At 39.0% G+C, this 27,009-nt stretch overlaps 1 protein-coding gene across 3 annotated transcripts in view; it reads right to left on the bottom strand.

The window, feature by feature from the left end:
- Positions 1–27,009, bottom strand: part of ANK3 (ankyrin 3) — a 221,425-nt gene that overhangs the window by 56,018 nt on the left and 138,398 nt on the right. For all 3 annotated transcript variants that reach the window (XM_024765198.1, XM_024765201.1, XM_024765200.1), the window contains 5 exons: positions 26,700–26,806; positions 21,151–21,375; positions 18,276–18,430; positions 2,227–2,438; positions 445–652 (listed from right to left, as the gene is read on the bottom strand). In XM_024765198.1, the coding sequence (XP_024620966.1) occupies positions 445–652; positions 2,227–2,438; positions 18,276–18,430; positions 21,151–21,375; positions 26,700–26,806 (907 nt within the window). The remainder of the gene's footprint in view (positions 1–444; positions 653–2,226; positions 2,439–18,275; positions 18,431–21,150; positions 21,376–26,699; positions 26,807–27,009) is intronic.

Raw genomic sequence — 27,009 nt, 5'->3', positions numbered from 1 at the left:
GTGAATAGAGTAGGTGAGAAGAATCATATACTCACTTGGCTCTTCCCTACTCCTGGCACTCTGTGGGAGCCTCTGTTTCCCCCAAAGTCCATCCAATTTCCCATAGCCTAAAGGGTGGTGCTAGGTCTGTTACCTCAGTCACCGAGAGATTACCTAGATGCTCCAGTAGATTCAATAATACCTCAATACCTTAAAAAAGCACTACTATTAACACTAAACTTAATAGGAAAAATGATACCACTGAAAAATGTCATGCTATCAGCATCTTAAAGAAATAATTACAGGGATAATAGAGATGAGGTGATGGACAAGTAAAATGCTTTATTCTTTTCTTTTTCTACGCTTACAATGTTGGCAGGGATGTTCAGAGGTTTTCCATCTATGTACAGAATCATTGCGAATGCCATAGCATTAATAGCAAAAACAGCAACAACTTAACCAAACCTGTAATGCTACAGAGAAGGCGCAGATTGGGTGTGGTGTCTCCCTTGTACCCATTGGAGACACCTTCTCCGGAGGCCGGGGGCACTGGAATGGTCATTGTGATAGGCTTATGGAATTTCCTTCTTCTGGGTTCCACAGTGACAATTGGGCTAAACGTTGCTTTGTTTCCAAGGATCTTTTTCACAGTTTCATCTGGAACAGGCTGGGCCTAGAGACGAGAGAAAGGACCTTACGTGAAAGTGGACATTTTGCTCTTATCAGAAAGTGGACTTTTTAACTGAGGAGAAAAAAACCAAAAACAACCACCCAAAAAATGTCTTTCTTCTGCTATTAACATTCTTGTGTATGCCTTCTGATGGCCACATGTATGGGTTTCTGGTAGTTATATATCTAAGAGCCAAATTGCTATCTGGTACACATACGACCACCATTACGACGTAATTGCCAAAATGTTTTCCAAAATGCTCGTTGCGGTACCAGTTTTTATTCTCATCAGCAGATGTGAGTGTCCTAGTTGTTCTACGTATTTGCCAACACTTGGTAGTTTCAGTCTTTTTTTATGTTAGATATTTTATTGAGTCAAGTTTAACATTTTAATATGTTTATCGGTATTTGGAAATGGAAGAGAACATAACTTTCCAGAAATTTTGTTATTTTAAAGAAATCTTTTTAAAAATTTTATGGGGCAAAAAATTGTCGTTCTTTTTCATCCTTTCTCACTATTTCAGAAAGGCATAAAGCAAAAACAAAAACAACCTAACACTGTAGCAGGGCCTACAGCTAGAGTATGTCCCCAGTAGAACACAGACGGCATGGGCTTGCATGAAAGAGACAGGATGTCAGATCTCACAGCAGAGAAACCTCTCAGTCTAATCCAACGGACAACAAATATTGAGTCCAGTAGTTTTCAAATCTATGCAGGGCGTTCAGTAAAACATTACAAAGGCAACTTGTACCCTCAATTTTTATTGAGGTTTCTAGAGTTAAGTAACAAAAAGGCGTACAAGATTTCAAAGGATATCAGTTCTAGTCTAACAATTCTTTTCATTTCTTTGCAATTTGGTAGAATATTCAATGTGGGAGACAGTTGCAGGGAACTTCATACTACTGAAATGTAAGGTGGTATCTTTAGCTCCAAATGTTTACTGAACTTTCAGTTAAACTATTAATTACTATATTAAGTTAACAACACAAATTAAGTTATTTCAGGTTATTTTCTTTATTCAATAAGAAAAAAAAGTACTGGTTAAGTTCTAACAGAAATGAATAAATGGAAGAAAGACCATTCTTGCCAAGATTTTCAGCCAGCTTTCCAAACCAAAACAAGTTCCAACTGGTTTGGTTAAAACCCAGCATTTATGATTTACTTGAACTAAAATCTAAAAGCTTGCAAGTTTCACTATTATAGATTTTTATGATGTGGCATATTATAAACCAAATCAAATATACTTTGTTTCTTTAATGGTATATGTGCTGTTTGGTGCTTTGTTGCTCCACATACTGAGACCAATAACCTATGGTTAAAAAATGATTTTTCATCAGAAACCAAGTGATACATCTAAACAGAAAAACCCTAAAATATGTACCTTTTTTTTATAAGCCAGTAGGCTAACTTTATATGTAATACTTTTAATTTAAAACAGGTTAATGATTCCCCAAATGGCCCAAATGCTTCGATTAGCAATATATCATAAGGATGAGTCATGACAACAGTTTTCAGAGCAGAACATGCTCACATGCTCTCTCCATGTACCAAGGAGAACAACTTTTTGTGAACATTACCTGGAGGCCCACTCGAATTCTTTTGGTTAAAGCACCCTCTGGGAAAGAAGCTTGGACGAGGGGCACGGTGGTACTGCTCAGAATGCCACCTTCAGGACCAATCTGATTGCTTTCCTGCTTAATCCGTGAAACCACTGCGAAGTACTGGGGGAAATCCTTAGTGATAATCCTGCAGATACGCTTTTTCCCTAACTCTTCTGGGCTATCAAGTTCTGAAAAGAAAAATGAATGAAAAAGCCATGAGAATAAGCCTATCTACCCAATACCTTGAGACAAACTGATGTATAATATTGACAGTTAAAATTATTTAGATTCAGTAGTATAAACAGTTTTATGATAAAGAGAAAACTATAGTGACCTTAAAATAATACCAAGCTTTGCAAAAATATTATAAAGCTATTCATGCACAGTATTTGTAGAAAAATATTTCTACTGAAGAGGAATAAACATTTTCAAAGACTGGCATTTTACCACATATGGACAAATTTCTACTCTTCAAGAAGGGATACCTTAATTCTGTGCTTCTTTACAATAACCTGCCCTCAAGATGCCCAAAGTAAGAATGAGTCAGAAAAAAGTAAGGCCTCATAAGAAAGTAAGGAAAAAAAAAAGAAGAAAGTAAGCACTTCAGTATGTGTGAAAGGCTCTAGAACTTTATTTGAAAACCTCTTTAAAATATTTTAAAATTACCCAAATGATTTGTATCATCATCGCCAATTTCTGTCTGCTCATCAATGGCCCTCATACATCAAGCTCAACCTATTTACAAGTGGACACATATTCTTCCCTTCTGTCCACCTGCAGACCTACTTTTTGCCTTGTAGTCCTAACTCTGGTCGATTTATTTTACACTTTGCCCAGTCCTCCAGTCCAATAGCTTTGACTGACTGGCTTTACACTTCGCATCCAAAGGTCAAAGTCCCGTTGATTCTGTCTTGGAAAGGGCTTGCTCTCCTGCCACCCCTTGTTCAGATGCCGTTTCGACTTGCGTAGATTACCAGCACCACCGCTTAGCCGTCTCCCTGTCACTCGCCTCCCCTTTGCTCCAGTCTACCTCCCGTGGTGCAGCCAGATGGGTTTCTTTCAAAAGCCCAGCTTTATGCAGAATTCTGGTAGGTTTAATTGAAATAAACCATTAAAAAAAATCGTATGCAATAATATTTGAGAGTAACCAAGAGTATTTTGGAAAAGTAGATTTGTGAGGGGGAATTTATAAGATTTGAAAACTTAACCTAGAAGTATCACAATAAAACAGATATAGAGAGAAATATAAGAAATAGATAATAATAGACAAATAGGTCAGGGGGACAAAAACAGAGAATCAAGAAATAGATTCAACTTTATCAGGACTTCTCTGGTGGCGCAGTGGTTAAGAATCCGCCTGCCAGTGCAGGGGACATGGGTTCGAACCCTGGTCTTGGAAGTACCCACTTAGTTGCTTAGCAAAGCAACTAAACCCGTGCGTCACAACTGCTGAGCCTGCGCTCTAGAGCCCGCGAGCCACAACTACTGAAGCCCGTGCGCCTAGAGCCCGTGCTCCACAACGAGAAGCAAGTGCACCGCAATGAAGAGTAGCCCCTGCTCACCGCAACTAGAGAAACGCCCACGAAGACCCAACGTGCCCAAAATAAATAAATTTTTAAAAAGAGATTCAACTTTATATATGTGTATACATAAACACATATACATACATATAGTATATGTGTAAGTCATATATATCTACTTTTATATATATATTATGTATTTAGTATATTTAAATCAAAGTCATATTTAAACTTCAGTTCAGTGGGGGAAAGATGGTTTATTTAAAGGACAGTGTTAACATAATCGAACATCTGTGTGGAAGAACAAAGCTAAATCACTATATATCTTATCATATATTAATACAAATTCCAGCTGGACAAGAGACTTAACTACTTAAAAAATTAAAATATTATCAAAAAAAATCAAGAGAATACCTTTTAGCCTTCAACAGGAGAAACTTTCCTACTCAAAACGGGATACCCAGAGGCCTAAAAGTCAGTTCTGACTATATAAAAATGTAAAGCTTTCTATGACAAGAATAATAAACTTGAATGACAAAAGGTAGACTGGGAAAGGTAATAGCCACACATGACAAATGAAGAACTGATATGCTCAATATCAATGGCAGCTACAAGTTGATAAGATGACAGAGAAGCCAATGGAAACTAGCAAAATGTTATAAACAGGCGATTCAGAAAACGGCCAATAAACTTTATGTTACAATATTCAAACTCGGTAATTTACGTGGAAATACCAATTCCAACAAGATACAATCTCCTGCTACACCCACCTCCTGGTAAGATTAAAGACCAATATCTTGTCGAGAGAAAACTGGGGGAAAACAGATGCTTTTAGTCATTGCTGGTGGGTGTGAATGGCAATAATCTTTTGACAGTGTAACTGGGCATCTTCTATTCAAAACGAAAACGCATCTACCCTTGGACCCAGCAATCCCATTCTCTGACGTCTTTCTTACAAAAGCACAGGCAAAGCGGCATTGCTTGTAATGACTAAAGCTTGGAAGAGCCTGCGTGCCCATCAGTAAGGGCTTGGTTAGATAGGTCACGGTTCATCCACACTCGCGGCACTCCTGCAACGAGTGAAGAGGAGGATTCAGGTTCGTCCATTTACCAAATATTTACTGAGGACCCACTACGTGCAGGCACTCGTCTAGTCACCAGGGATACAGCAGAGAGCAAACTAAAGTCACCGCTCACAGGGAGATTACATTCTAATGGGGGGAAGGGGGGAAGGGCACACACCACTGAGCACATAGGAAGAAAAAAGAAAATCAAGGGGTGGAAATAGAATGTGACGGGGGGTGGGGGTGGGGAGGGTCAGGAAACACCTCTCTGAGGAGGTGACAGGAGAGGTGAGCTCGGAGGGAGGGAGGGAGCCAGGCAGGTAGTGGTTGATATGTATAAAGTCAGGAAGGAAGCAGCAGGCAGAGCAACGTGCACAGTATGATCCTTTTTAGAGGAAAAGTGTAATCTGTATGTTTGTATATATATATATTTTAATTAATTAATTTATTTTAGGCTGTGTTGGGTCTTTGTTGCTGCGCACGGGCTTTTTCTAGTTGCGGCAAGCGGGGGCTACTCTTCATTGTGGTGTGCGGGCTTCTCATCCTTTTTAGAGGAAAAGTGTAATCTGTATGTTTGTATATATATATATTTTAATTAATTAATTTATTTTAGGCTGTGTTGGGTCTTTGTTGCTGCGCACGGGCTTTTTCTAGTTGCGGCAAGCGGGGGCTACTCTTCGTTGCGGTGCGCGGGCTTCTCATTGTGGTGGCTTCTCTTGTTGTGGAGCACGGGCTCTAGGCACTCAGGCTTCAGTAGTTGTGGCACGCGGGCTCAGTAGTTGTGGCACGCAGGCTCTAGAGTGCAGGCTCAGTAGTTGTGGCACACGGGCTTAGTTGCTCCGCGGCATGTGGGATCTTCCAGGACCAGGGCTCGAACTCGTGTCCCCAGCATTGGCAGGTGGATTCTTAACCACTGCACCACCAGGGAAGTCCCTGGTTGTATGTTTTTATAAGAGAAATTTGCAGACGAAACCTTCTACGCTATTAACACTGGCAACTGGAGTTGGAGGTGAGAATAGGGTGGGAAATAAGATAGCATTCATTACCTTTGGGTTTACGTAGCTGGGGTGGTTTTAGTTGCTACAAAACAAAGGGGAGATTGCCACACTTCAAGGAGGGGTGTTGGTTTTACTTTTGTTGTTTGCTACTCACAGAAGCCTCTTTTCATTCCTCTGATACCTACAGCACATGCCTACCATCCCTCCACTACGAACACGTTTGCCGCCTCTGTTAGACACAGGGCTGAGATAGCGGCATATTCCACACAGAAATGTGCAGAATGGTAAAATGAATGGTTAGCTAATTGGATCAGAGACATCTTCTCATTTTACAGATTAACCACCACCAAATTAATTGTCAACTAGGAGAGAAACAGGGTTCACCCCAGATCAAAAATGGAACTGGAATCTTGGTCCTTTTTGTTTTCTAACCATCTCCTTCCCCCCTGCTCTGTCAAAACCTAAATACTGAGTCTCTAGTGAAGGAAAAGAAAACAAAGGTAAAGAATTTTTAAAAAACCAAAAAAGCTAGTATAGAAAAACAGGAAGAAATCAAAGTTTGCTCAGGAAAATATTCTGGGGAAGTTTTCACCTATTCACCAATTGATAAAGAATAAAAGTTTTCCATACAGAGCAGGTATATTTCCTTTCCCATGATTTGGCTTATTTTAAAAAGTCCGGGGCTTCCCTGGTGGCGCAGTGGTTGAGAATCTGCCTGCCAGTGCAGGGGACACGGGTTCGAGCCCTGGTCTGGGAAGATCCCACATGCCGCGGAGCAACTAGGCCCGTGAACCACAACTACTGAGCCTGCGCGTCTGGAGCCTGTGCTCCGCAACAAGAGACGCCGCGACAGTGAGAGGCCCGCGCACCGCGATGAAGAGTGGCCCCCGCTCGCCGCAACTAGAGAAAGCCCTTGCTCAGGAACGAAGACAGCCAAAAATAAACAAATAAAACAACACAGCCAAAAATAAATAAATAAAATTTTAAATGTAGTGTCAAATCAGTTTATTAAAAAAAAAAAAGTCTGAATTTCCGGAGTTCATAACTCATGCTGCAACTGAAAAAGTTCTGATAATTTGTTTAAATTGCTGTGCAACTCATCACCATCCGCTGAGTAGATACTTTTTTAATTTCAGCTGCAAACCTGTGATTATGTTCTCCTTTAGAAAAGACTTAGGACTCCACACAGTGCAAGCAGTTTACATGGACTCTGCCGTGAAAGTACACCCTTCAAACAAGACAGATTTCCTAACTCTGCCTGTAACAAGCATGTATCCTGTGAGTGTTAGGTCTACTCAAGATTATTCTGGACCTACCGGTGGGAGTGAGGCATCTTCCGGAGGAATTGTGATAACGTGCACTTCTCAGCTGCTTGTGTGTGTGTTTGGGTGTGCGCACATACATCTGTGCGGAGTTAAGGTAGAGACGGAGGTATCACCCCTGGAAACTAATAGCAGTGGATTGGGAAGAACTACACTTGGCGCACAGAGGTCGCTTGACCACACTTATGCCGTCTTACCTTGGATGAAGCATTAAGGCCACCCCAAACAGAAGGTGAGGGGGTACCCCTCAGATGCAGCAGATGAGTGGTAAATGGAGAAACTCAGATTTCTGACGTCTTTCAGGATTTGCCAGTGACTCAGGGGCCCTCTGTGTTGTACTCTATTTTGAAGCTTTTAGCAGTTCCTCTGTCACCATTAAAACCTGCATAATTATTGACCTTCAATGTGTATTTTAACAGGTACTTTAAAGATAAGGCTTAACCTAATGGAATAACTAACGTGTGGATAAAAGGCGTTGGCGTCTCCACGCCCCATTTTTTAAGTAGAATCATACACCTTCTTGAATTACTCATATTCCCAGGCCTCTGCATGATGAAATGGAGAAAAGGTATCTTCCCTTAACCAGATTACATTCTGTATTTATGTCTACTTAAAATCTTTTTAACTTTTTTCCTCTGAGAATAAAAGTTAATAGAAGTATAAAAATACTAGTACTAAATATTGGTTTATAATCTTTTCAAGAGCTACAGTTGAAGGCTGGGCCATTACACTCTAGGATATCTGCACAAGTAAGAAAGTAAATGATGTGGATAAGTAGGTGAACGTGAGGAGGGAAGAGGAAGAGGTGAAACCAGTAAAGTCACTACAGCATGTGTACGGCCTGGGCGCCTGCCACAAGATTTTACTGGCTATCGTAGGACAGAGGTTAGATAAATTATGATATATTCATACTATGGTATACTGTGCTGTATTGCTATTTGTAAGCTAAAAAGGCATATTAAAAAAAGTCAGATTTCCAGGCAAATAGGAATGAAGTCTGATCATGTAAAAACGAACAACGCCACTGTTCTGTCCAGGACTGTATTTAATCGGAGTTTAAAATGGTCTATTACTTAGACCAGAGAAGCAGGAAGATATTACCAAGAATCTTTGCTTTGTTCCCACCCTTTACATACAGAGATAAACTCAACCAAGTAATGTGCACCACAAACATGGTGCCTGGATCATATTCCTACCCACAGAGAACCTAGCTCCCAGAGGACTGTGCCCCAGACTGGCCAGATCAGAAGCAACACCGGTGCTACCTATTAAAAGCAGAGATTCCTAGGCTTCTCTCATGGAGATTCTGAGTTGGTAGGCCAGGGGTGGAGCCTGAAATTTCCATACTCAACTCAGGTGACTTTATGACTTGACACATTTGAGAAGCGAGGTCTTAGTAGACTCTCTCCCTGTAACTGTCCTTAAAAATCCAGAACCCAAATTATTAAAAATATGACAACAGGATTCCATGAAAAACAACTCAAGGATGTTTCAGTATGAGAAGAGGAGCTTATGGGGCAACAATAAATATCTACTAGCTTAAAATAGTTTTATTTTTAAAAGGATATACTAAACCACTCCATAGCTATAGAATTAAAGGAGGCAAGGGCATAAAAAAATATTAAGAGCTTTTTAACTTTCAGGGTGATTCATAATGCCTAGACTATGAAAGAACCCTGGATCCCTCTCTTCCTTTTTAATTTGTTACTAGCAAAGTTGCCTCTCTTGCTCTCTCTCTCTTTCTCTCTCTCTCTCTCTCTCTCTCTCACACACACACACACACACACACACACACATCACAGGGAAAAGAGAGAGGTGAGTTCTGAAATAGGTTTGGCCAGGAAGAAGGTTAAAATTTACACTTACTGCATGTCTACTTTGTGGCGGGTCAATTACTCTTTTGCCCACATAGCATTTTGGTAAAGTAAGTGTCTGAAATTCAGAGAGGTTAAGTGACTTACCCAAACTGACTTAGCTGGTCTGCTTTAGAGCTGAGATTAGAACCTAAGACCAGGCTGGGGGAACAGATGAAATCACACAGACGTGGACTCCAACCACCATTTAACACAGTGTCTTTGCAGACTAGCTGGCACGTGTGTAGTGGTTGATAAACGGATGAGTAATGGACGGATGTGCAAACACCCTGGTCCAAAAGGTGACATGACTTCGTACTGGCCCACTCCAGGGGCACAGAGCTCTCGTGATAGTGGCACTTTCTGCTGCATAAGACATGGAAGCTAATGTTCTGCAGCATTCTTGCCTCGCTGATGAATGATAAGTTTCTTAAGTACCTTGTAACTCCTTTAGTTCATTTGTAAAAGCTGGGACAGCATTCTCTGTAACAGGTTTTGCAACAGAGCAAGAAGGATCATAAAATGCTTTGCAAATATGAATGGGTGTGAAGGTCATAATACAATGAATCCTAAATAACACGACTGAAATCATGTTTCCACAAAATGAGCTTTTCTTAAAAGCATTCAAATGATCACACCTATTAGTTCTGCCTCACTCTTACATGCACTAAATGTCTTGATAACATGGTCCAATGGAGCCATGACTCTCTTTCCTGTATGGAATTTGTTTTCTGAAGGCTGTACGTGATCTGGTCAGGTTTGAATGTGAACAGTCTATAGAAGGAATACAACCTGGAGTTTTCACAAAGGACGATTTCTTTTCTTTTTTTTTTTTTTTTTTTTTTTTGCGGTACACAGGCCTCTCACTGTTGTGGCCTCTCCCGTTGCGGAGCACAGGCTCCGGACACACAGGCTCAGCGGCCATGGCTCACGGGCCCCGCCGCTCCGCGGCATGTGGGATCTTCCCGGACCGGGGCACGAACCCGCGTCCCCTGCATCGGCAGGCGGACTCTCAACCACTGCGCCACCAGGGAAGCCCAGGATGATCTCTTTATCTAGGGTTTCATTTCTGGTCATGTGAATGTTCTCTCGGCTTGCTCTTCTACGAATGGAGTATTTGATACTGAGCGGTGGGAAAAAACGGGAGTCTTAGAATGTCAGAATTCAAAACGGCATGCTAGCTAGTATGGGTCTGTGGAAAGTCTTTGTAGACAGGTACCTTCGGTTCAAATCCAGTTCTCAAGCCAGTGAGCTTGGATCTTGGAGGAGTTCCTTAACGCTGAGCCCTATGTAACTTGTTTATAAGATCAGGATAAGAAAAGTTACCTCTGGGGTGGATTTGACAAATAAATGATACAAATCCGCCAGCACAGATCTGTTGACATAATAATTTAGATTACGTATTCTTTCCAAGGTCATACAACCCTGGAGATAGAGGAGAGCCATAGAGCCAGTCTGTGGCAGATCTAAGGTTGGACTGTTTTTTTTTTTTTTTTTTTTAAATCACACTGTATCTGTTTTGCATCTCTACAAGTATATAAATCGGAACTGCTATCATTTTAATTTCATTCAGTTTTTAAGGGAAAATATCACCAATCATAGAAAATTAAGTAGCAGATAAATTGGGGGAAATGAAGGCAATAAAAGGTAAATTTATAATATTTAACTCTGGCTGTAGAATATGTGGAACAACAGAACAGTTGTAATATATTCACTGAAATATTTCAGAAAATTATAGACATTCATTTCTTTGGAATTAAAGTTCAGCTCCACCAAAAATGCAACTTTTGGAACGAGCCCACCCTTGGATGTTACAGGAAAAAACCCTCAAATGATATACTTGACCCTCCTTCCTCAACATAAACACAGTAGGAAACTTTTCAATTTTTACTTTGAAATAATTAGATTCAGGGAAAGTTGCAAAGACAGTACAGAAAGGTCCCATCATTTTAGTAATTTAACTCATATTCTTATTGAATTCTGGCATCTGCTATATGTGTGTCTGGTTCAGCATTATTTTACATCTTTAACTACCCAAGGTAGGGACCTTCTTTGTTATTCAGATTTGCACAAGTAACTGAGTGCTAATGATGCAGAATGTCTGGAAACAATGATATACCTGTTTGTTTTTCCCTCCAGTTTTTGCAATCCGTATAATTGCTGACAATCATATATCTTAAAGTTATTTTTAGAAAACTAATTCCTAATCATTATGTGCCCTTCTCCGGCTTCCTAGACCTCCTCTCCCCATTTGTTTGTGGCATCTGTTCTTTTAGAAAGTTGCTTCCTGTCTTGGGTATGGGTCACTGAATTACTGAGGAAATGTATTTCCAAGAGTGGCAGCACATGCCTGGATACAACTCATTCATTTCTTCATTTCTCCAACAAATTATGACGAAGTGACAACACTGCTAAGGGCTGTTACATTCATTGGGCATAAGGACTGTCACCAGTCAGAGCCGTTCCTTGCCCTCATGGACTTTACAGTCCACTAAGGAAGGGAGCAAAGTTCAAAATTGCTTGTTACAGAAGAAGACAGGGCAGGTGCGATAGAAGTATTTACCAAGTGTATCTAACTTAGACTGGGGTTTAGGGAAGGCTTCCTGGAAACAGAGAAGTGAGAGAGGGTGTGTTTGGCCATGCTGGAATAATCATTCTAAGGTTTTCCTCCATGATTGCAGAAGCCTTGTATTCTTTGCATCTGCTTCTCTCTGTTATTTTCCAGAAAAATGTTCTTCCACATCTGCTTACTCTTCCACTTGTGCAAATGAAAAGGCTTTCAGGCAATTAGCCCCCTTACAAACTTTCTTCAACCCTTCGTTTAACCATCGGTACTATATCCAGACAAGGAACAATTTATATAATCCTATCTTCAAAATCCGGATCGTATATAATGTCTTAAAGCTAAACACCATCAATCCGTAACCCGGCATATGCAGCAAACACAGAAGTGCACTGAGCTCTAAGGGGCCTAGACCTGCCGTGTCTGGCACATCGGCCTCTATTCACATCGACACTAAAGGCGACGGAAGCTAACACCCGGTCTCTCAGACCCCTTCACTGTCCCTGGAGGGCACAGAGCCCTACTCTGACACATGGGACAGGGTGTCTCATGTCATTTTTTGACACACTAATGTTTCATGAAGACATGTAATTGCAAGAAGTACATTACACAGACATATATAAAACCTGGCATTATTAATCTTCATCTGCTTCGGTCCCGTTTTCATTTCCTGACTAGTAAGGCGTGAGGGAACTGTTCTGGCCCAGTTATGCACCTAGTGGGCATCGCTGAATCCACTTAAAAGTAAGTTTTCTGGCAGTGGACTGAAAGCAGATTAGCATCTTGTTATGGTTTAGTTAATAGTTCGGGGCTGTTTCGCTTTTTCTCTTTTTTTCTTACACCCCAACCACAGTCCTGATTTGGTTAAGTTCAATTTTTCCTTTTTACTCCAGAATTTTTCAAAATTGTTAATCGATTTCCCCAACAGATGGTGCTGTGTACAACGTGAAACTACATATTTCACTTTTCAGTGCTCAACTACTTCTATGAGCAGTTCTTAAGATCTCTAAGGAGGAAGGATTCTTCTACTAGTAAATATCGTATTCTTTTCCATGCTGGCTTATCATAGGATATTGAATATGGTTCCATGTGCTATATAGTAGGACCTCATTGTTTATCTGTTCTATGTATAGTAGCTTGTATCTGTGCAGGCACAATTTTAAACATGTTGAATTGAACTTTGTGAGTTTAACTCAAGTAAGGTTTTAATTAAACTTACAAAGTGGATTCAATTTGGTGCATTTTAAAGATGATGTCTGTGGGGAGCAGAATGAGTATTTTTTTGTTTTGTGATATCTTTCTCTCCTGAGAAAACACGAACGAACAAGTGCTAGAACAAGATCTATGTCTGCTGCCAAAGAGAAAAGTTGCTCCTGCCACATGATACCTCAGTGGTAACAACAGGTTCTTCACACCCAGACCAACTGTCCTCTGTGTCATTCTAGCCTGTTATTTCAGTAGAGCTGCTCTAACACACCTGCTTCATTAGCATAACCACTGATGCCTTTATCTCTGAGGTTGCTAGTGCCACAAATAACTCTTGATTCCACCCTATTCTGCAATGACAGTTTTTCCTGAATACATGCCATGTCCTTTGGAGTCATACAAGAACTAGGAGGGTACCTTGATTCATAATGGAAAATTTAAGGAGCAGCTGGCATTCATGTCACCTTTTGTTCCACACAAAGCATTCTCATAGGCATCCTTCATTTTAGAAGATACAGAGGCAAGGGAGTATCGTAGAAAAATGGCTAGATTTGGAGTCAGAAGTCTAGATCTGTCTGCTTACGATTTCCTGACTGGGTGGTAGTCATGGGGTAATCATCATCAACTGTGACCAGGGATTCCACTAGCCCTGGAGGTGTCCTCGTGGGATCTGGAAAAGCGTCCATGTGGAGTGGACACAGCCCTGTAGGCAACTAGAGAGTCGCTTTGAAAACATTAGATAAAGGTGCCCCTTTGTCCTGAAGGCCAGTGTCGGAACAGATGGCTTGGAGAGTGGAAGAGGCAAGATGTCTGCCCCCCTCGCTCTCCTGCACAGCTGTACGTGGCAGCCGTGGCTATGGCTAACTTTGAGAGTGGTTCTCATGTGTCAGACATCATGCTGAGAAATTCACACATATTAGCTCATCTATTTCCCATTAGTTCTCTATGAGCTTAGAGAGATCAAGGGCTTTCTTGGAGTCGCACAGCTAGTAAGCTGTGGAGCCAGGATGGGAATTCCAGTCTGTGTGACATCCACAGGTCGTGATCCTCACGACCACACCACGTTGGGCAAACTATCCTCCTCCTTGGACTTGTCTTTCCCTGGAGTTACAATTTGTTTGTTTGTTTGTTTGTTTTTGGCGGTACGCGGGACTCTCACTGCTGTGGCCTCTCCCGTTGCGGAGCACAGGCTCCGGACGCGCAGGCGCAGCGGCCGTGGCTCACGGGCCCAGCCGCTCCGCGGCACGTGGGATCTTCCCGGACCGGGGCACGAACCCGTGTCCCCTGCATCGGCAGGCGGACTCTCAACCACTGCGCCACCAGGGAAGCCCTGGAGTTACAATTTGTGCACATGGAAAGGCTTTGCAAGTTTTAAAATACTATAGAACCATAATCTAATCTTTACAATTGTGTTGTTCAGTAAAAAAATCACTGATCAAAATACTGGCTAAGATGCTTATAAACACTTGGGTTTTAAGATGTTCAGAGAAGACGGTGCAACAGGACTAGTTATAAAAGTAGAATACAGATTACTTATAAAGTAATGAGTTCATTTATGGAAAAGAGGGTTAAAATGAGACATTTATAATAAGACAGGTATTATCAAGGGTCACTTGCCATAGATGGCAGATAAGGCTTAATTGTTATGAACTGGGTAAACTGATAGGGTAAATAAAATAATAGTGGAATGATTTATTTCTCTTTTTCTTTAAGGAATTCTTGAGTGATCTGGTCACTGGCTTATTTTATGTACTATTTTTATCTTGCTAATTAACAGCTATCCAGGGGCACAGAGTGGTGAGGGTAGAAATAACATGAAACCTCCTAAACCATGCTTATGCTTCTCTCCCCACAAGAAGTTTGACTAGTTGGACCTTGAAGGAAAAAGAAGGGTTGGCTTTTTAGAGACAGATTGATTTTTATTTTTGCCTGTCTGCTTTTAGAGGAGGGATGTTCCAGTAAGAGCTAAGTTTCTCTGGGGACAGGACAAGAGTGGTGGTTAGTGGTGCGTGAGCTTGGCATGAAATCTGATTAATTGAGCTTCAGTTATAAAATGTGTGTCTTGATTCCTTCATTATCACTGCTTTTATAGATTTAATATATGAAGAAAACCATGGTGCCTTGAAAATTTCGTCCTCAGTTTTCCTTTTGTGGCCTCCAGTGCTTGAATCTTTAAACTTGGAAGTATTTGCATTTCCTTTTAATTGTCTAAAATGGAACCAAACTTTATCTGGTCTTAAAAACTGTAGCAAAGAAACTCTATCCACTATTCCCAAGATAACATGCAGAATCCAGGATAGGGCTAGATCATCATTTCTTTAAAACATCGGACAGATGCCCCTAGTGTGGCAGTGTCTGGGGCGTCATTTGTCTAAGCAAAGATAGGACTAACTTCCTATTTGAAAACTAGCTTATTAAAAACAAAATGAAAGAAAAATCAAAAACAAAACAACAACAAAAAAAACCCAAAATAAAGACATGTCAGTATGAAATCATGGAAATCCATTCCATAAATAAACCTTAAAATTAAAAAAAAAAAAAAATCTGCCTGTGTCTGATACTATAATCTGCGCTCAAAAATGAAGAACATGTTATTAGAATCCGGTGTTTTTGTCAGAACTGCGGTGTCTAATGAGGTGGCCACTGGCCACAGGTGACTATTTGAAATTAATTATACAAAATTAAAAATTACCTTCCTCGCTTGCACTAGTCACATTTCAAGTGCCCAAGGGTCTCCGGTGACTAGTGATGGCTGTTGGACCACACAGGTATGGAATATTTCCATCCCCATAGAAAGTGCTATTGGACAACACTCTCTTAGAATATTCAGTATTCTTCCTAAAACATTAATGAAGTTTGGGGGAGAAGAAACAGACTAACAAGAGCTTTCTTCCAGACAGCTATATATAATTTTTTTAATTTGAATTTTATTTTATTCATTTATTTTTATACAGCAGGTTCTTATTAGTTATGTATTTTGTACATATTAGTGTATATATGTCAATCCCAATCTCCCAGTTCATCCCCCCACACCCCCCAGAGCTATATATTATCATAAGGTTCCTCCTTCTGCCTACTCTCCAGGATTGGGTGAGTGTCCGAATCAGCACTGTGCCCGATACTGGTGACTCAAAAGCGATTAAGACACGTACTCTGCCCTCAGCTACTTACAATATCAAGGTAGCTATTGGTTAAAAAAAAAAAAAAGATATCCTGGTGGAGAGGATGCTGCATTAAAAAACTAGTAATCTACAATAGTATTTAAGAAATACTGGATACATGAAAATATCTTTATACCTTATTTTCCTTAAAACAGGAAAAAAAAAACTATCCTCTGGAAAACCCATTTATCTTATTCTCTCTATTTTTTATTCTCAATCACCCATATTCTTTTACTCTTTTCAAAATGCGAATTCAGTTCTTTCCCTTAGGATTTATTCATTTTAAAACTTTTGATTATGTTTTCTTATAAATTTCCTTATAGAAAACTATATTTCATGCTTTATAATAAATTAAGGTAATAACTATTAGAAATCTAAATTGCCAATGAAAGTTCCCATCCATCAGAAATTATCTGAAGTTGTGAATGGTACGGGATATACATGTCAGTATTATGTATAAACATTTAATGTATACTCATTACATGTATAACATTTAAAATGACTCTTCTGGATCTTGAAATCTAGAGGTTTGTAGGAATTTTATTCTTTAGATTTATTTTCTTCTCCACAGGACACATATTTCTGAAGTAAGTGGGATAGTTAAAAGTTTTTGAGAACAGGTAGAACGAGATTTCAGCCCCTGTGCTGCTACTGAGTTGGGGGTAACCTCTGACTTGTTTGAACTTCAGTTCCCCCATCTATAAAGTGGGATTAAAACTACCTACTTCGCAGTACTATGCTTTCATTTTAAATTTCCATACATAGAGGTATTTATCAGTACCTCACGAATGCTAGACTCTCAGCAATGATTAGGTTCCCCCTACCCTGCTGTAAAGACATCTTTAAATTCTTGGTTGGCTGTGATTTGCTGTGTCTTATACAATACCTTTGGCATGACAATTTTTTCTGTGGAATGAATATAACAGTGGATATTTATCAAGGGCTTAGTTTGTAACAAGGGCTGTATCTGAAAAGCGCCTCACATAATGACTTTATTTCATCTCAACAGCAACCTTACGAAGTGAGGAAGGTAATCTCCACTTTATAGAAGTAACAGAGGCTCACGGGGATCCAAGAGCTCGTCCGAGGTCGTCCCTCAAACACCCTCGAGTCTGTCTAGCTCCTTTGTCCACACTTCACAACCAGTAGAGACTATGCTAGATGCATTCCAAAAGCTAGTGAGCTAAATGCTAAGAGAGTGAATTTTATGGTATGTGAATAATTTCTCCAGTAAAGCTGTTATATAAAACAGTTGCTGGGCTTCCCTGGTGGCGCAGTGGTTGAGAGTCCGCCTGCCGATGCAGGGGACAAGGGTTCATGACCCGGTCTGGGAAGATCCCACATGCCGCGGAGCAACTGGGCCCGTGAGCCACAATTACTGAGCCTGCGCCGAGCCTGTGCTCCGCAACAAGAGAGGCCGCGATAGTGAGAGGCCCGCGCACCGCGCACCGCGATGAAGAGTGGCCCCCGCTTGCCACAACTAGAGAAAGCCCTCGCACAGAAACAAAGACCCAACACAGCCATAAATAAATAAATAAATAAAATAAAAACAAAAACAAAAAACAGTTGCTAGTTTGTAGTGATTAGCAAGTCAGTATAAAGATTAGCTTTATTTTATGATGAGCTCTCTCTCTTTTTTTTTTTTCTTTACCTTTTTAAAGGAAAACGCTGCACCAAGTACCCACTCTCAAAACAATCTATTCCCAATATCTACCAAGAAAAACTGCTACGATTCTAAGGGTCAGACAGCCTGAAGAAGGTGTGTATGAGAGAGTGACATGCTCGCTATGGGCCAGTCTTACCAGGTCAAAGAATAAGACACTGGAAGCACCACAGACTCCCCAATCATTAGCCTGAAACCTTTTTTTTAAAAAAACTGATTAGAACCCAGGAGAAATTAAAAATCCATAAGAATACTGAAATAATCTGCGAGAAGACTGAGATAAAAGAAGGGGCACGAAAATAATGATTCCAAAAATAAAAAGTGAACATATTTTCTTAAAAATGCTCTGCATGCTTTGCATACCTTGCATTATTGTTTCACTCCCTCCTTACACATTTTTGACTTAGAAAACTTTCTTAAGCTTTGGAAAGATTGATACAGTTGATTTAAGACAGAGAATTATCAGAAGGTTTATACATTAATATGGGGGGGGCGGAGTTTGTTAGATTAAATGGAACTTCATGCCTTCGACGCAGAAAACAATAAATGCTGAGGAACCCGATTCCCAGTTTAAAATACAAACGTGTGAAATTCAAGTACTGTTTCCTTTAGTCTAGCCATTCCTTTGATTTCTTCCTGCAGACATTCAGAGAAACAGGGAGTCACTATAATTACCTTCATCCATGCCATTAAGTAATTCGGTTAAATCTTCATTTTTACTGTCAAATTGATGCTCCTTCCACGTTTCACCATTTTCACTTCGAAGAACAATGAGTTCTCTCTCTTTTCCTCTCATAGACCCAAAGTGAGGGATTTCCACTATGACAGGGCTGGAAGAAAAAAGCCACATTATTTTGGCATCAAAGGAAATAGGTTTATAGTTTCATACTTTTAAAAGTGTTTCATTGACAGTATTCATTTGAAAATCAGAGGTGCCACTAAGGTTGGGAATGATTTCAAAGCTGCAGAATCATTTGCTAATTAAATAATATATTAGAAACCTGAAAACATGCCATCATTCATTCATTCACAAACAATTCTTGGGGGCCTATCATATGTTAGGCATTTGATTGAATAGGGGGAAAATATTCAGCACACATAAGTAATCGAGGAATTGAAAGTTATTAAAATAGACCATAAGAAAGAAAGTCGGTCCATTTTTTAAAACACAATAGTGTATTGCATTATACAAAATGCTCATGATTTAAAAGGACACAGTCGTTTCTTGAAAAAAGAAATTCTGTAGATTGCCTACTTTGAAAGATTACTGATTTTTTTTTCCCTTAGCAAGAAAACAATCAATATAACAATCCACTCCTTCCAACGGTCAGTTTTCATAACTTTCATGGCCTGTATAGTCAAGACAGTTACTTTGATTTTTACGTTGTGAAATGGGCAGTGTAATTTCCTAGCTCTCGTAGGGCTGCATAGGAATTAAACTTTCTGAAAAAGCATTATTGGTTTGAAACTGTCATATAACGATCTAGTAATTTTTGACAGTGTCCTTTTGCAAAAGAAGGCGAAAAAATGGCTGCAAATTGAAGAGAGCCAATCAAGCACAGGAATAATTTTGTTAAATTTTGAAGTAGGATAAATGCTAAAAAGGATGAATGGAAGTAAGCAGACCACAATCACACACAGTTTATGTAGCTGGATTGTGCAGCTTTATTTTATGACATTTAAGTAGACAGTATCATTATTCTCCTACAGAGGTTGTATATAACCTCACCTCTTAGCCTGTGTGTTTATGTACATGTGGTGACAGAAGATACAGGCTTAAATAGGTAATAGCATAAAAAAGGATAGTAGTTGTAATGACCAAATGACATAAATAAAAACATATTAATATTTGATTTATTACAAAAGCATTCACTTAAAATGGGATGATAAATATGAAAATTTTACTTTGGGCAAAATAATTATAATTAATTCAAATTAAGGGTTTGAAACATTTTTTATAATCCCTTTATTTTTCAGTGGGTAAGAACAAAATCAACTATTCCTAATAGTGTTAGTAATTTCAAGAGTTATTAAGATGTTCACCTTAGTTTTTAACCACACCTGGTGATTAGACATTAAATTTTTCTTTTTTTGAAAACTAGATACAATCTTTGCAGGTTAATGCATCAGATACTGTCACTCTAAATATTTCAGGAATGTGGCTTTGTGTATGACATTCAACAATATTGGAGAGGAGAAATGAACAAGGGTCTGGGACCAAGGTGAAAGCCAAGCATAACTTTTCATAACAGGTTTCTTCATGCAGACTGCCGATGCAAACACACCAATCAGACATAAGCAGACAGACGAATACCAACACATTTCAGCTTAAACAGAACAAAACAAAACAATTCAATAACTTTAGTAGAATATGCTACCTGCTGCCTATTGGATTTTCTTTAAATATCTTGTATTCCCAACATTTTTTCAAAATCAGTTTACTTATTGATGACTTGTCCTTCTCACAGCCCATAAGTACTTTTTAAAAAAAAATGCAACTCCACACACATACATATATATATACAGGTATATATATATATACACATATATATCATTTACAGCAAATGTTGATTCAAAGCCTGCATATATCTTCTTTTACACTGGGTTAAAATTAGACTATCAGTCTGTCTTAAAAACTATCAGCATCAGTTGAAACATTTCAAATTAAAGCAAGGTTTACAGAAGCACAGAGTTATGAAAGCAGAATGCTTGCAGTGAATTCCACATGCTTGAAAAGCACAAGAGAGGTAGCGGTGCTGCATTAAGTCAAGCCACTATGATTTTTTTTTCTTCTTTCAGTGACACACATCAACTGAAAGCATTAAAAACCAAAAATAAAATTAAGACAAGAATAAGACCATGGGTGTGACAGAAAAAAATTGAAAATGGAAAAAGAACTGTAGACATTCTGTATCTTGTCTATAAAGATCCTACCCAATAAATTTTGTTCCTTGAGGCCCAAGCTGCAGGATTCGGCTAACCAAGCTCTCACCCTCATTTACAGGGGGAGGATTGGTAGGAAGATGCAGTTTACTGAATAACATCCATGCAGCAGGAAGAGAAACAAGAAGGGGAAACTGTGAACAAACTGTCCGTCACGACAGAGCCTGCCTGATTTGCACCCAAGTGCCACCTCAGAAAATAAATGCATTTTTTCCTTTTGTAAAATACAATATCACAATGGATTGTTCCCCAAAAAATGATCATTAAAAAGACATGTACCCAAAATAGCCATTTATTCAACGTGGGATATATAAGAGTGGTGCCTTGACTTCCACGGGGGCCGCTGGGGTTCCGTGCACTCACTGAGCAGAGAACATGCTTCTTGGTTAGTAAAACCTTTGGCCAGCAAACTGAGTTAAGGAAGTACCAGCCTACCAGCTTTTCAGAGAATTACACAGCTTTGTGACCTCTGATACTACATGAAGGCTGTACTCGACTGAAATGGTCCAACTCAACAGATTTAACTGTTAACTACTTGAGTTGACAAGGGTAAAGAAAACCAGAGATGTGGTACGAGGGCCAAGATGAAAACTGACAAATGACTTACCCTAAAAATTGTGCCCCTGCAGGACCCATTTCTACCAGCCTACTGGCTAATCCCTCTCCTTCCACCATCGGGGGTGGGTTGGCCAGTTTATGTCTCTTTACCAAACGGCAGGTGATACGGGTGGGGGCAGTGCACTTGCGAGGAGGAATGATGATTCTCATCCCGTGGTGCCGGCTTCCCCTCATGGAGCCGCCTCTTGCATCCACCATAAAGCTAACCAGAAACCTGCAGGGGGGAAGATCAGAGGCCAAATCAAGGAGAGACAGAAGCCGTTTTCACAGCAAGTTTGGAAACCGAATGTTAAAGTGACAGACAAGGTAGCTATCATTCCCCCTCTTTAAGAATACATTGGAAGTAAATACAGTGGAGTCACATCAAACATGCATTTGACTTGTGAACTGAGCAAAAAGTACAACACGACACTTTATTTTTTGATGGTGCGTGGCCTCCGAACAGAAGCCAACCACTGTCAGATGCTCAAACTGAAGGAAGAGTGACTGTTTCAAAGTTGGGATAAAAACCGGCTATTGAACGACTGTCTTGCATTTAAAAACAAACCCACTGTATGTGGTCCCTGTGGGTGGTTTAAGTTTACATTCAAGGGTCATTTTAACTATCAATGGTTTTAGCCATGTGCTGACTATGGAATCTCTCCCCCTCGACAAGTAAGATGAAACTCCACAGTATGTCTTAAACATGTACAACTCATAAAATGAATGTATCTTTAATCATACCAACACTCTAATTTTTACTATTCTCACAAAGCAGAAAATAAGAATAAAAGCAGAAGGTGACTAAAGTTTTACTAAGGCAATTTTGATGGAAAGGGGTTTAATCTTTTCAATATCAATTTGGCTTAAAAACTGTTTAAAATAACCTACATTTGAGTATCTGTATAGCAATACAAAAATGATTGAACAGACTTTTTAGAAAATATCTCTAAGTTATATAATTCTGTCATTGGCTGTTATATTAAAGCTAGGGAGGAAAAATTATTTGTCTGCATGTAGCTATGAAGATGTAAAGAATTAACTGTGTCATATTTGGGTAATAGCTTTTAAAAAAATTTTATTGAAGTATAGTTGAGTTACAATGTTGTGTAAATTTCTGCTGTATAGCAAAGTGATTCAGTTATACATATATATATTCTTTTTCATATTCTTTTCCCTTACGGTTTATCACAGGATATTAAATATAGTTCCCTGTGTTATACAGTAGGTAGGACCTTGTTGTTCATCCATCCCATGTATAACAGTTTGCATCTGCTAACCCCAAACTTATTTGGGTAATATCTTGATTCCTATCATGTGTTCGTGAAAAAAAGACCTCCGTGACTCCTCCCACCACTGTCACCGTGTTGTAAAGCACTCTGATGAATGTAAACCACTGAGCCCAACATATGAAGGAGTGCAAGTCAGAGACTGGGGAACAGAAACATGTATTTTTGCATTCTAATTTTCACATGTGAAAATACGCTTATTAGTGGAAGAGCACCAAATGTTGATATTTAGAAAATTGTCTGAATACCTACAGTATTTGGGCGGGGGGCGGGGGCGTGGAAGGGGGATAATCCCATCCATCAAAATCCTCTACTGTTTACTCTTCTAAAAAACAGTTCTAACATCCTACAAATAGATTTCAGACCTTGCTTGGCGGTCCTAGCTGGAGACCCTTTCCTAAAGAGTGATGCCTCTTGACCTCGGAAGAGTAGCCTCTTCAACAAAGCAAATGGACCCACCATCCCCATGGAGAGAATCAAGAGCGTGGGGATCACTTTTCAGCCTATCAGATTTTCAGAACCAACTCTGGTCATCAGTGAGGTGGAATCAGCTTCACACCCTTTTGCTCATTTTGGATTTAGCTGTTTTCCTCTGGATTCATTAATGGTTTCATATGTTTTTGATATCATTATACATACTTTGAGAGACGGGAACCACTAGGATATTCAAAGTATGAGGGCAAGAGACTGAATCTCTCAAAAACAAAACAAAACAAAACAAAAATCACTCCTCCCTAGTCAAAGACAAAGATGCTTGTTCACTTGTACAAGTGTCCAGATGAATTGTCTCCAGTGTTGAGTGGTAAAAGGGTCACTTGAAACTGCTCTGGGGAGCCTATACTTTTTTAGACATATACATACTTAACAACTACTTTTATTCAGTAATAAAGACAACGTGGCATATTATAAGGAAGCCCAACACAAAAATCTCATCCTTCCCAGCTTCCAGTAGTTAAAAATCAACTTGTGCTTGGGACTAAGAGTAACAGAATGAATTACAAATGATTCAAGATAAACTCTGGGTTTGAAAATGCAGTTGTAGTGGTATTGATACAGATAAACACCGGAGTGTTTACACTGAGAGGGCTGTGTTTGCCCTGGCAACAAACAGCTGAGTCTCACTAATACAGATAATAATTCAGATCAGGTTTTGTCTCGTTCACTGCTTAACCTACAGAGCTGAGCACAGTTCCCATACATAATCAGCACACAGTAAATGTTTACTGAATAAACCAATGAACAAAACCATTTTGTTAAGTGTGCTCAGAAACTGCCTAGGTCAGACTTGGTTACTAACACTGAAAAAAAATATGGAAAAAATATATACATATATAAATATTTTATATATATAAAGTATATATATGTAAAGTGAAGGTAGTGTAAGAAGGGTACCAGTGTCAATATAAAAATACCCCAGCTACGAAGAATATCAGAACCAAATGGAAAAACCATGGCTTAGAAGATTTTAATAAAATTGGAAGAATCTCTTTGTGTTCTGTGTAGCAACCAGTGCATAGTTGGTGCTCATTACTGATTATTTATTGTTCTACGGTTTTCATTTTTATAGAGCCAAAAGACTGCGGAAAGATGGGAGTAGATGTTTAAGCCTGATATTGAGTTCTGTTAATGGCATTATGAAATATAGTGATTTGTTTTCTAAACTCACCCCTTACATATTGTATGCAAAATAAAATTTCATGCAATATCATTTATAGAAACAAATGAAAAGGTGATATTTAATCATATTCATTGTATCTTATTAACATTTAAACTAAAGCAGGAATTCTACAAATGATCCTAAAACTAACACATGAATGAATGTTTCTAGCTTTAGGAACAGCAGGGTGACAAATGCTGATACACTACAGACATTGACACAATCTAACTGTGGGAAAAATTCACATAAATTAAAAATACAAAAAGGGATGGTTCACATAAAAGACACAGTTATCACCTTGAATCATACTGAGGAAGTGGAGAAGAATAGCTGCAAAATAATTTAGAAAGCAAATGGGAAAAATTAATGTAAGATAATTAGAAGCAAGCAACAGAAAATGTCAATGATAAGCAAAGGAAAAATAAAAACCATCAGAAAATGAAACCAAGGCATTTGGCATTTGTGGGACAACTTGGAAAAAGATTTGCCTTAAATGGCTATATATAAGCTACACCATAGACCTGGCATTAGTGAGCTATTTCCAAGTGTATACCAAGTGTATATTTTCCTTTTCAAATAAGCCCAATTAGCTGCCATTACTTTTCCTTTCTTGCAGAAGTCTACTGTCTTCAGTGAATTCAAGGGGAAGGAGACATTAGTTGCCTATTCACATACTACACTGCCTCCAGTGCAGGGGAAAGCTCGTTTCTGATTTTTTTATCCTATGATCCCTCAACTTCTCAATTTACTAAATTAAACCCTAGTGCTTTTCTTTCCTATGTAGAATACAAAGTGCTGGTTCTAGATTTTTTGTCACATGGTGGCAATTCACCAAGTTTGGTTCAAAAAACTCTTCAGTATGTTTGCCCACTTAATGAATGTATTCTGGGTGTTGTTTTTTTAAATTTATTTAATTAGTTTATTTATCTTTGGCTGCATTGGGTCTTCGTTGCTGTGCGTGGGCTTTCTCTAGTTGCGGGGAGCAGGGGCTACTCTTCACTGCGGTGCGTGAACTTCTCATTTCAGTGGCTTCCCTTGCTGTGGAGCACAGGCTCTAGGTGCACGGGCTTCAGTAGTTGTGGCACACAGGCTCAGTAGTTGTGGCTTGCGGACTCTAGAGCATAGGCTCAGCAGTTGTGGCGCATGGGCTTAGTTGCTCCGCAGCATGTGGGATCTTCCCAGACCAGGGCTTGAACCCGTGTCCCCTGCAATGGCAGGTGGATTCTTAACCACTGTGCCACTAGGGAAGCCCTATTCTGGGTGTTTTATATTTTCCTTCTCAACTTTTTTTTTTTTTGGTTTGTTTTTTGATTTTGCAATTTTAGACCCAAATACATCTACTATAAATCGTGTAACTATTTTAAGCAGTTTAAAATGTAATATTACTGTAATTAAAGCTTTTTCTAACTGAATTAAAGAAATGCAATATTAATGATTCAAAGACCACCGTGCAGTTTATAGTTTATAAGGCACTTTCATGTGAATCATTTCCATTTAAATGACATTGCAGTGACTTGTTTTTCACAACTGTGGTGTTACAAGCCACAATTGTGTAAGAATACTTTAAATAACCTGCAGCATTACTTGGAGTCTAGGACTTTTCCTCTCTAATATGGGGATAATGAGTAAAGCCTATCTCAGTGTCATTTTAAGGTTCAAATAAATATTAAATAAGATAATACATGTAAAAGATTTAGCACAATGCCAGATACATGAAAAGCACTAGGTAGGTTAGCCATTACAATTTATTGTAATTAAAAGCAGCAAAAAATACTTCATAAAATATATAAGGCACTTCACAAATGTTAATTATTGTTAATTTATTTAATTCAGGATTAAATAAATTGAATCTGCACTTGTCCTGGATCACAACTAATTTATGGCCTAAATGTCAATTTCAGAGGTGAAAATACTTTGAAATTTTCATCATCTTAATGAATTATTTCGATTCCATTTGTATGCGAATCAATTATCCCAAGTTTAATTACCTGTAATAGGCTAAGAATCCAATATCTAAAAATACAGTAATTTTCAATTCAGCAATTGAAGCAGGTCACCTTTTAGCGGCCTGCGTCAAATTTTGCTGACTAACAGGGCAGCAACAAGGAGCCTGTTTGATGTGGTTTTTACTACAGCACTTCCAGGGTACACACATTGGTACATTCACTTTTTCCTTTCTTTTAAAAATTCATTTATGCAAAAAAATTTTAATTTAATACAGCTTCATTATCATTTTATTTCAGGAAAATCAGATACTCAGAAAAAAACTTCATTTGAATACAGTAAAATTAAGAGAAATGACTGTATTAAAATTTTTTTTATTGAAAAGGAAAATTAGAGACCTAAAAGTAGTGCCAGAATAGCCAGGAAGTGGTTATGCACCTCAGTAACTTCCTTTCTAACATGGTGCTTTTACCAATAAAAATAGAAATGCAGATTTGTTTAGCAAAAATATTTACTAATGACTTACAGATATATGCCACATATACTCACTAATGAAGTCCTTTAGAAGGTCAATACCTCATACATGTGAAGTTTGTCAATATGAATCTATAACTGCAAAAGTAAGTGCAATGTTAACTTAATAGGAAAAGTGACTTTTTGGTTACTTACCCAGAATGAACAGGACTTGAGACAAGATTGACATTGTCCAAGGTGTCTGCAGCCCAGCTGTAATGTCTAAGAGAATCTGAATCAAATTCTCTTGTGAATGTTAGATGCTGAAAAATAAAACGATATATTGTGTCAACAACCCATCCAAGACAGTGGTTTCTCTGTACGTACAAAATACACCTGTATGTCTCCATAGTCCAGAGAGTCTAACATTCAACGTAAGCATATATATATATATTTTTTTACAGTTGCCCCTTAGTATCCTTGGGGGATCAGTTCCAGGACCCCCCCCCCCCCACCCATCCCCGTG

This window comes from Neophocaena asiaeorientalis, unplaced genomic scaffold (genome assembly GCF_003031525.2).
Source record: "Neophocaena asiaeorientalis asiaeorientalis breed wild unplaced genomic scaffold, Neophocaena_asiaeorientalis_V1.1 scaffold183, whole genome shotgun sequence".
Classification (NCBI taxonomy): domain Eukaryota; kingdom Metazoa; phylum Chordata; class Mammalia; order Artiodactyla; family Phocoenidae; genus Neophocaena; species Neophocaena asiaeorientalis.
This window is presented reverse-complemented; position numbering and strand designations above follow the sequence as displayed.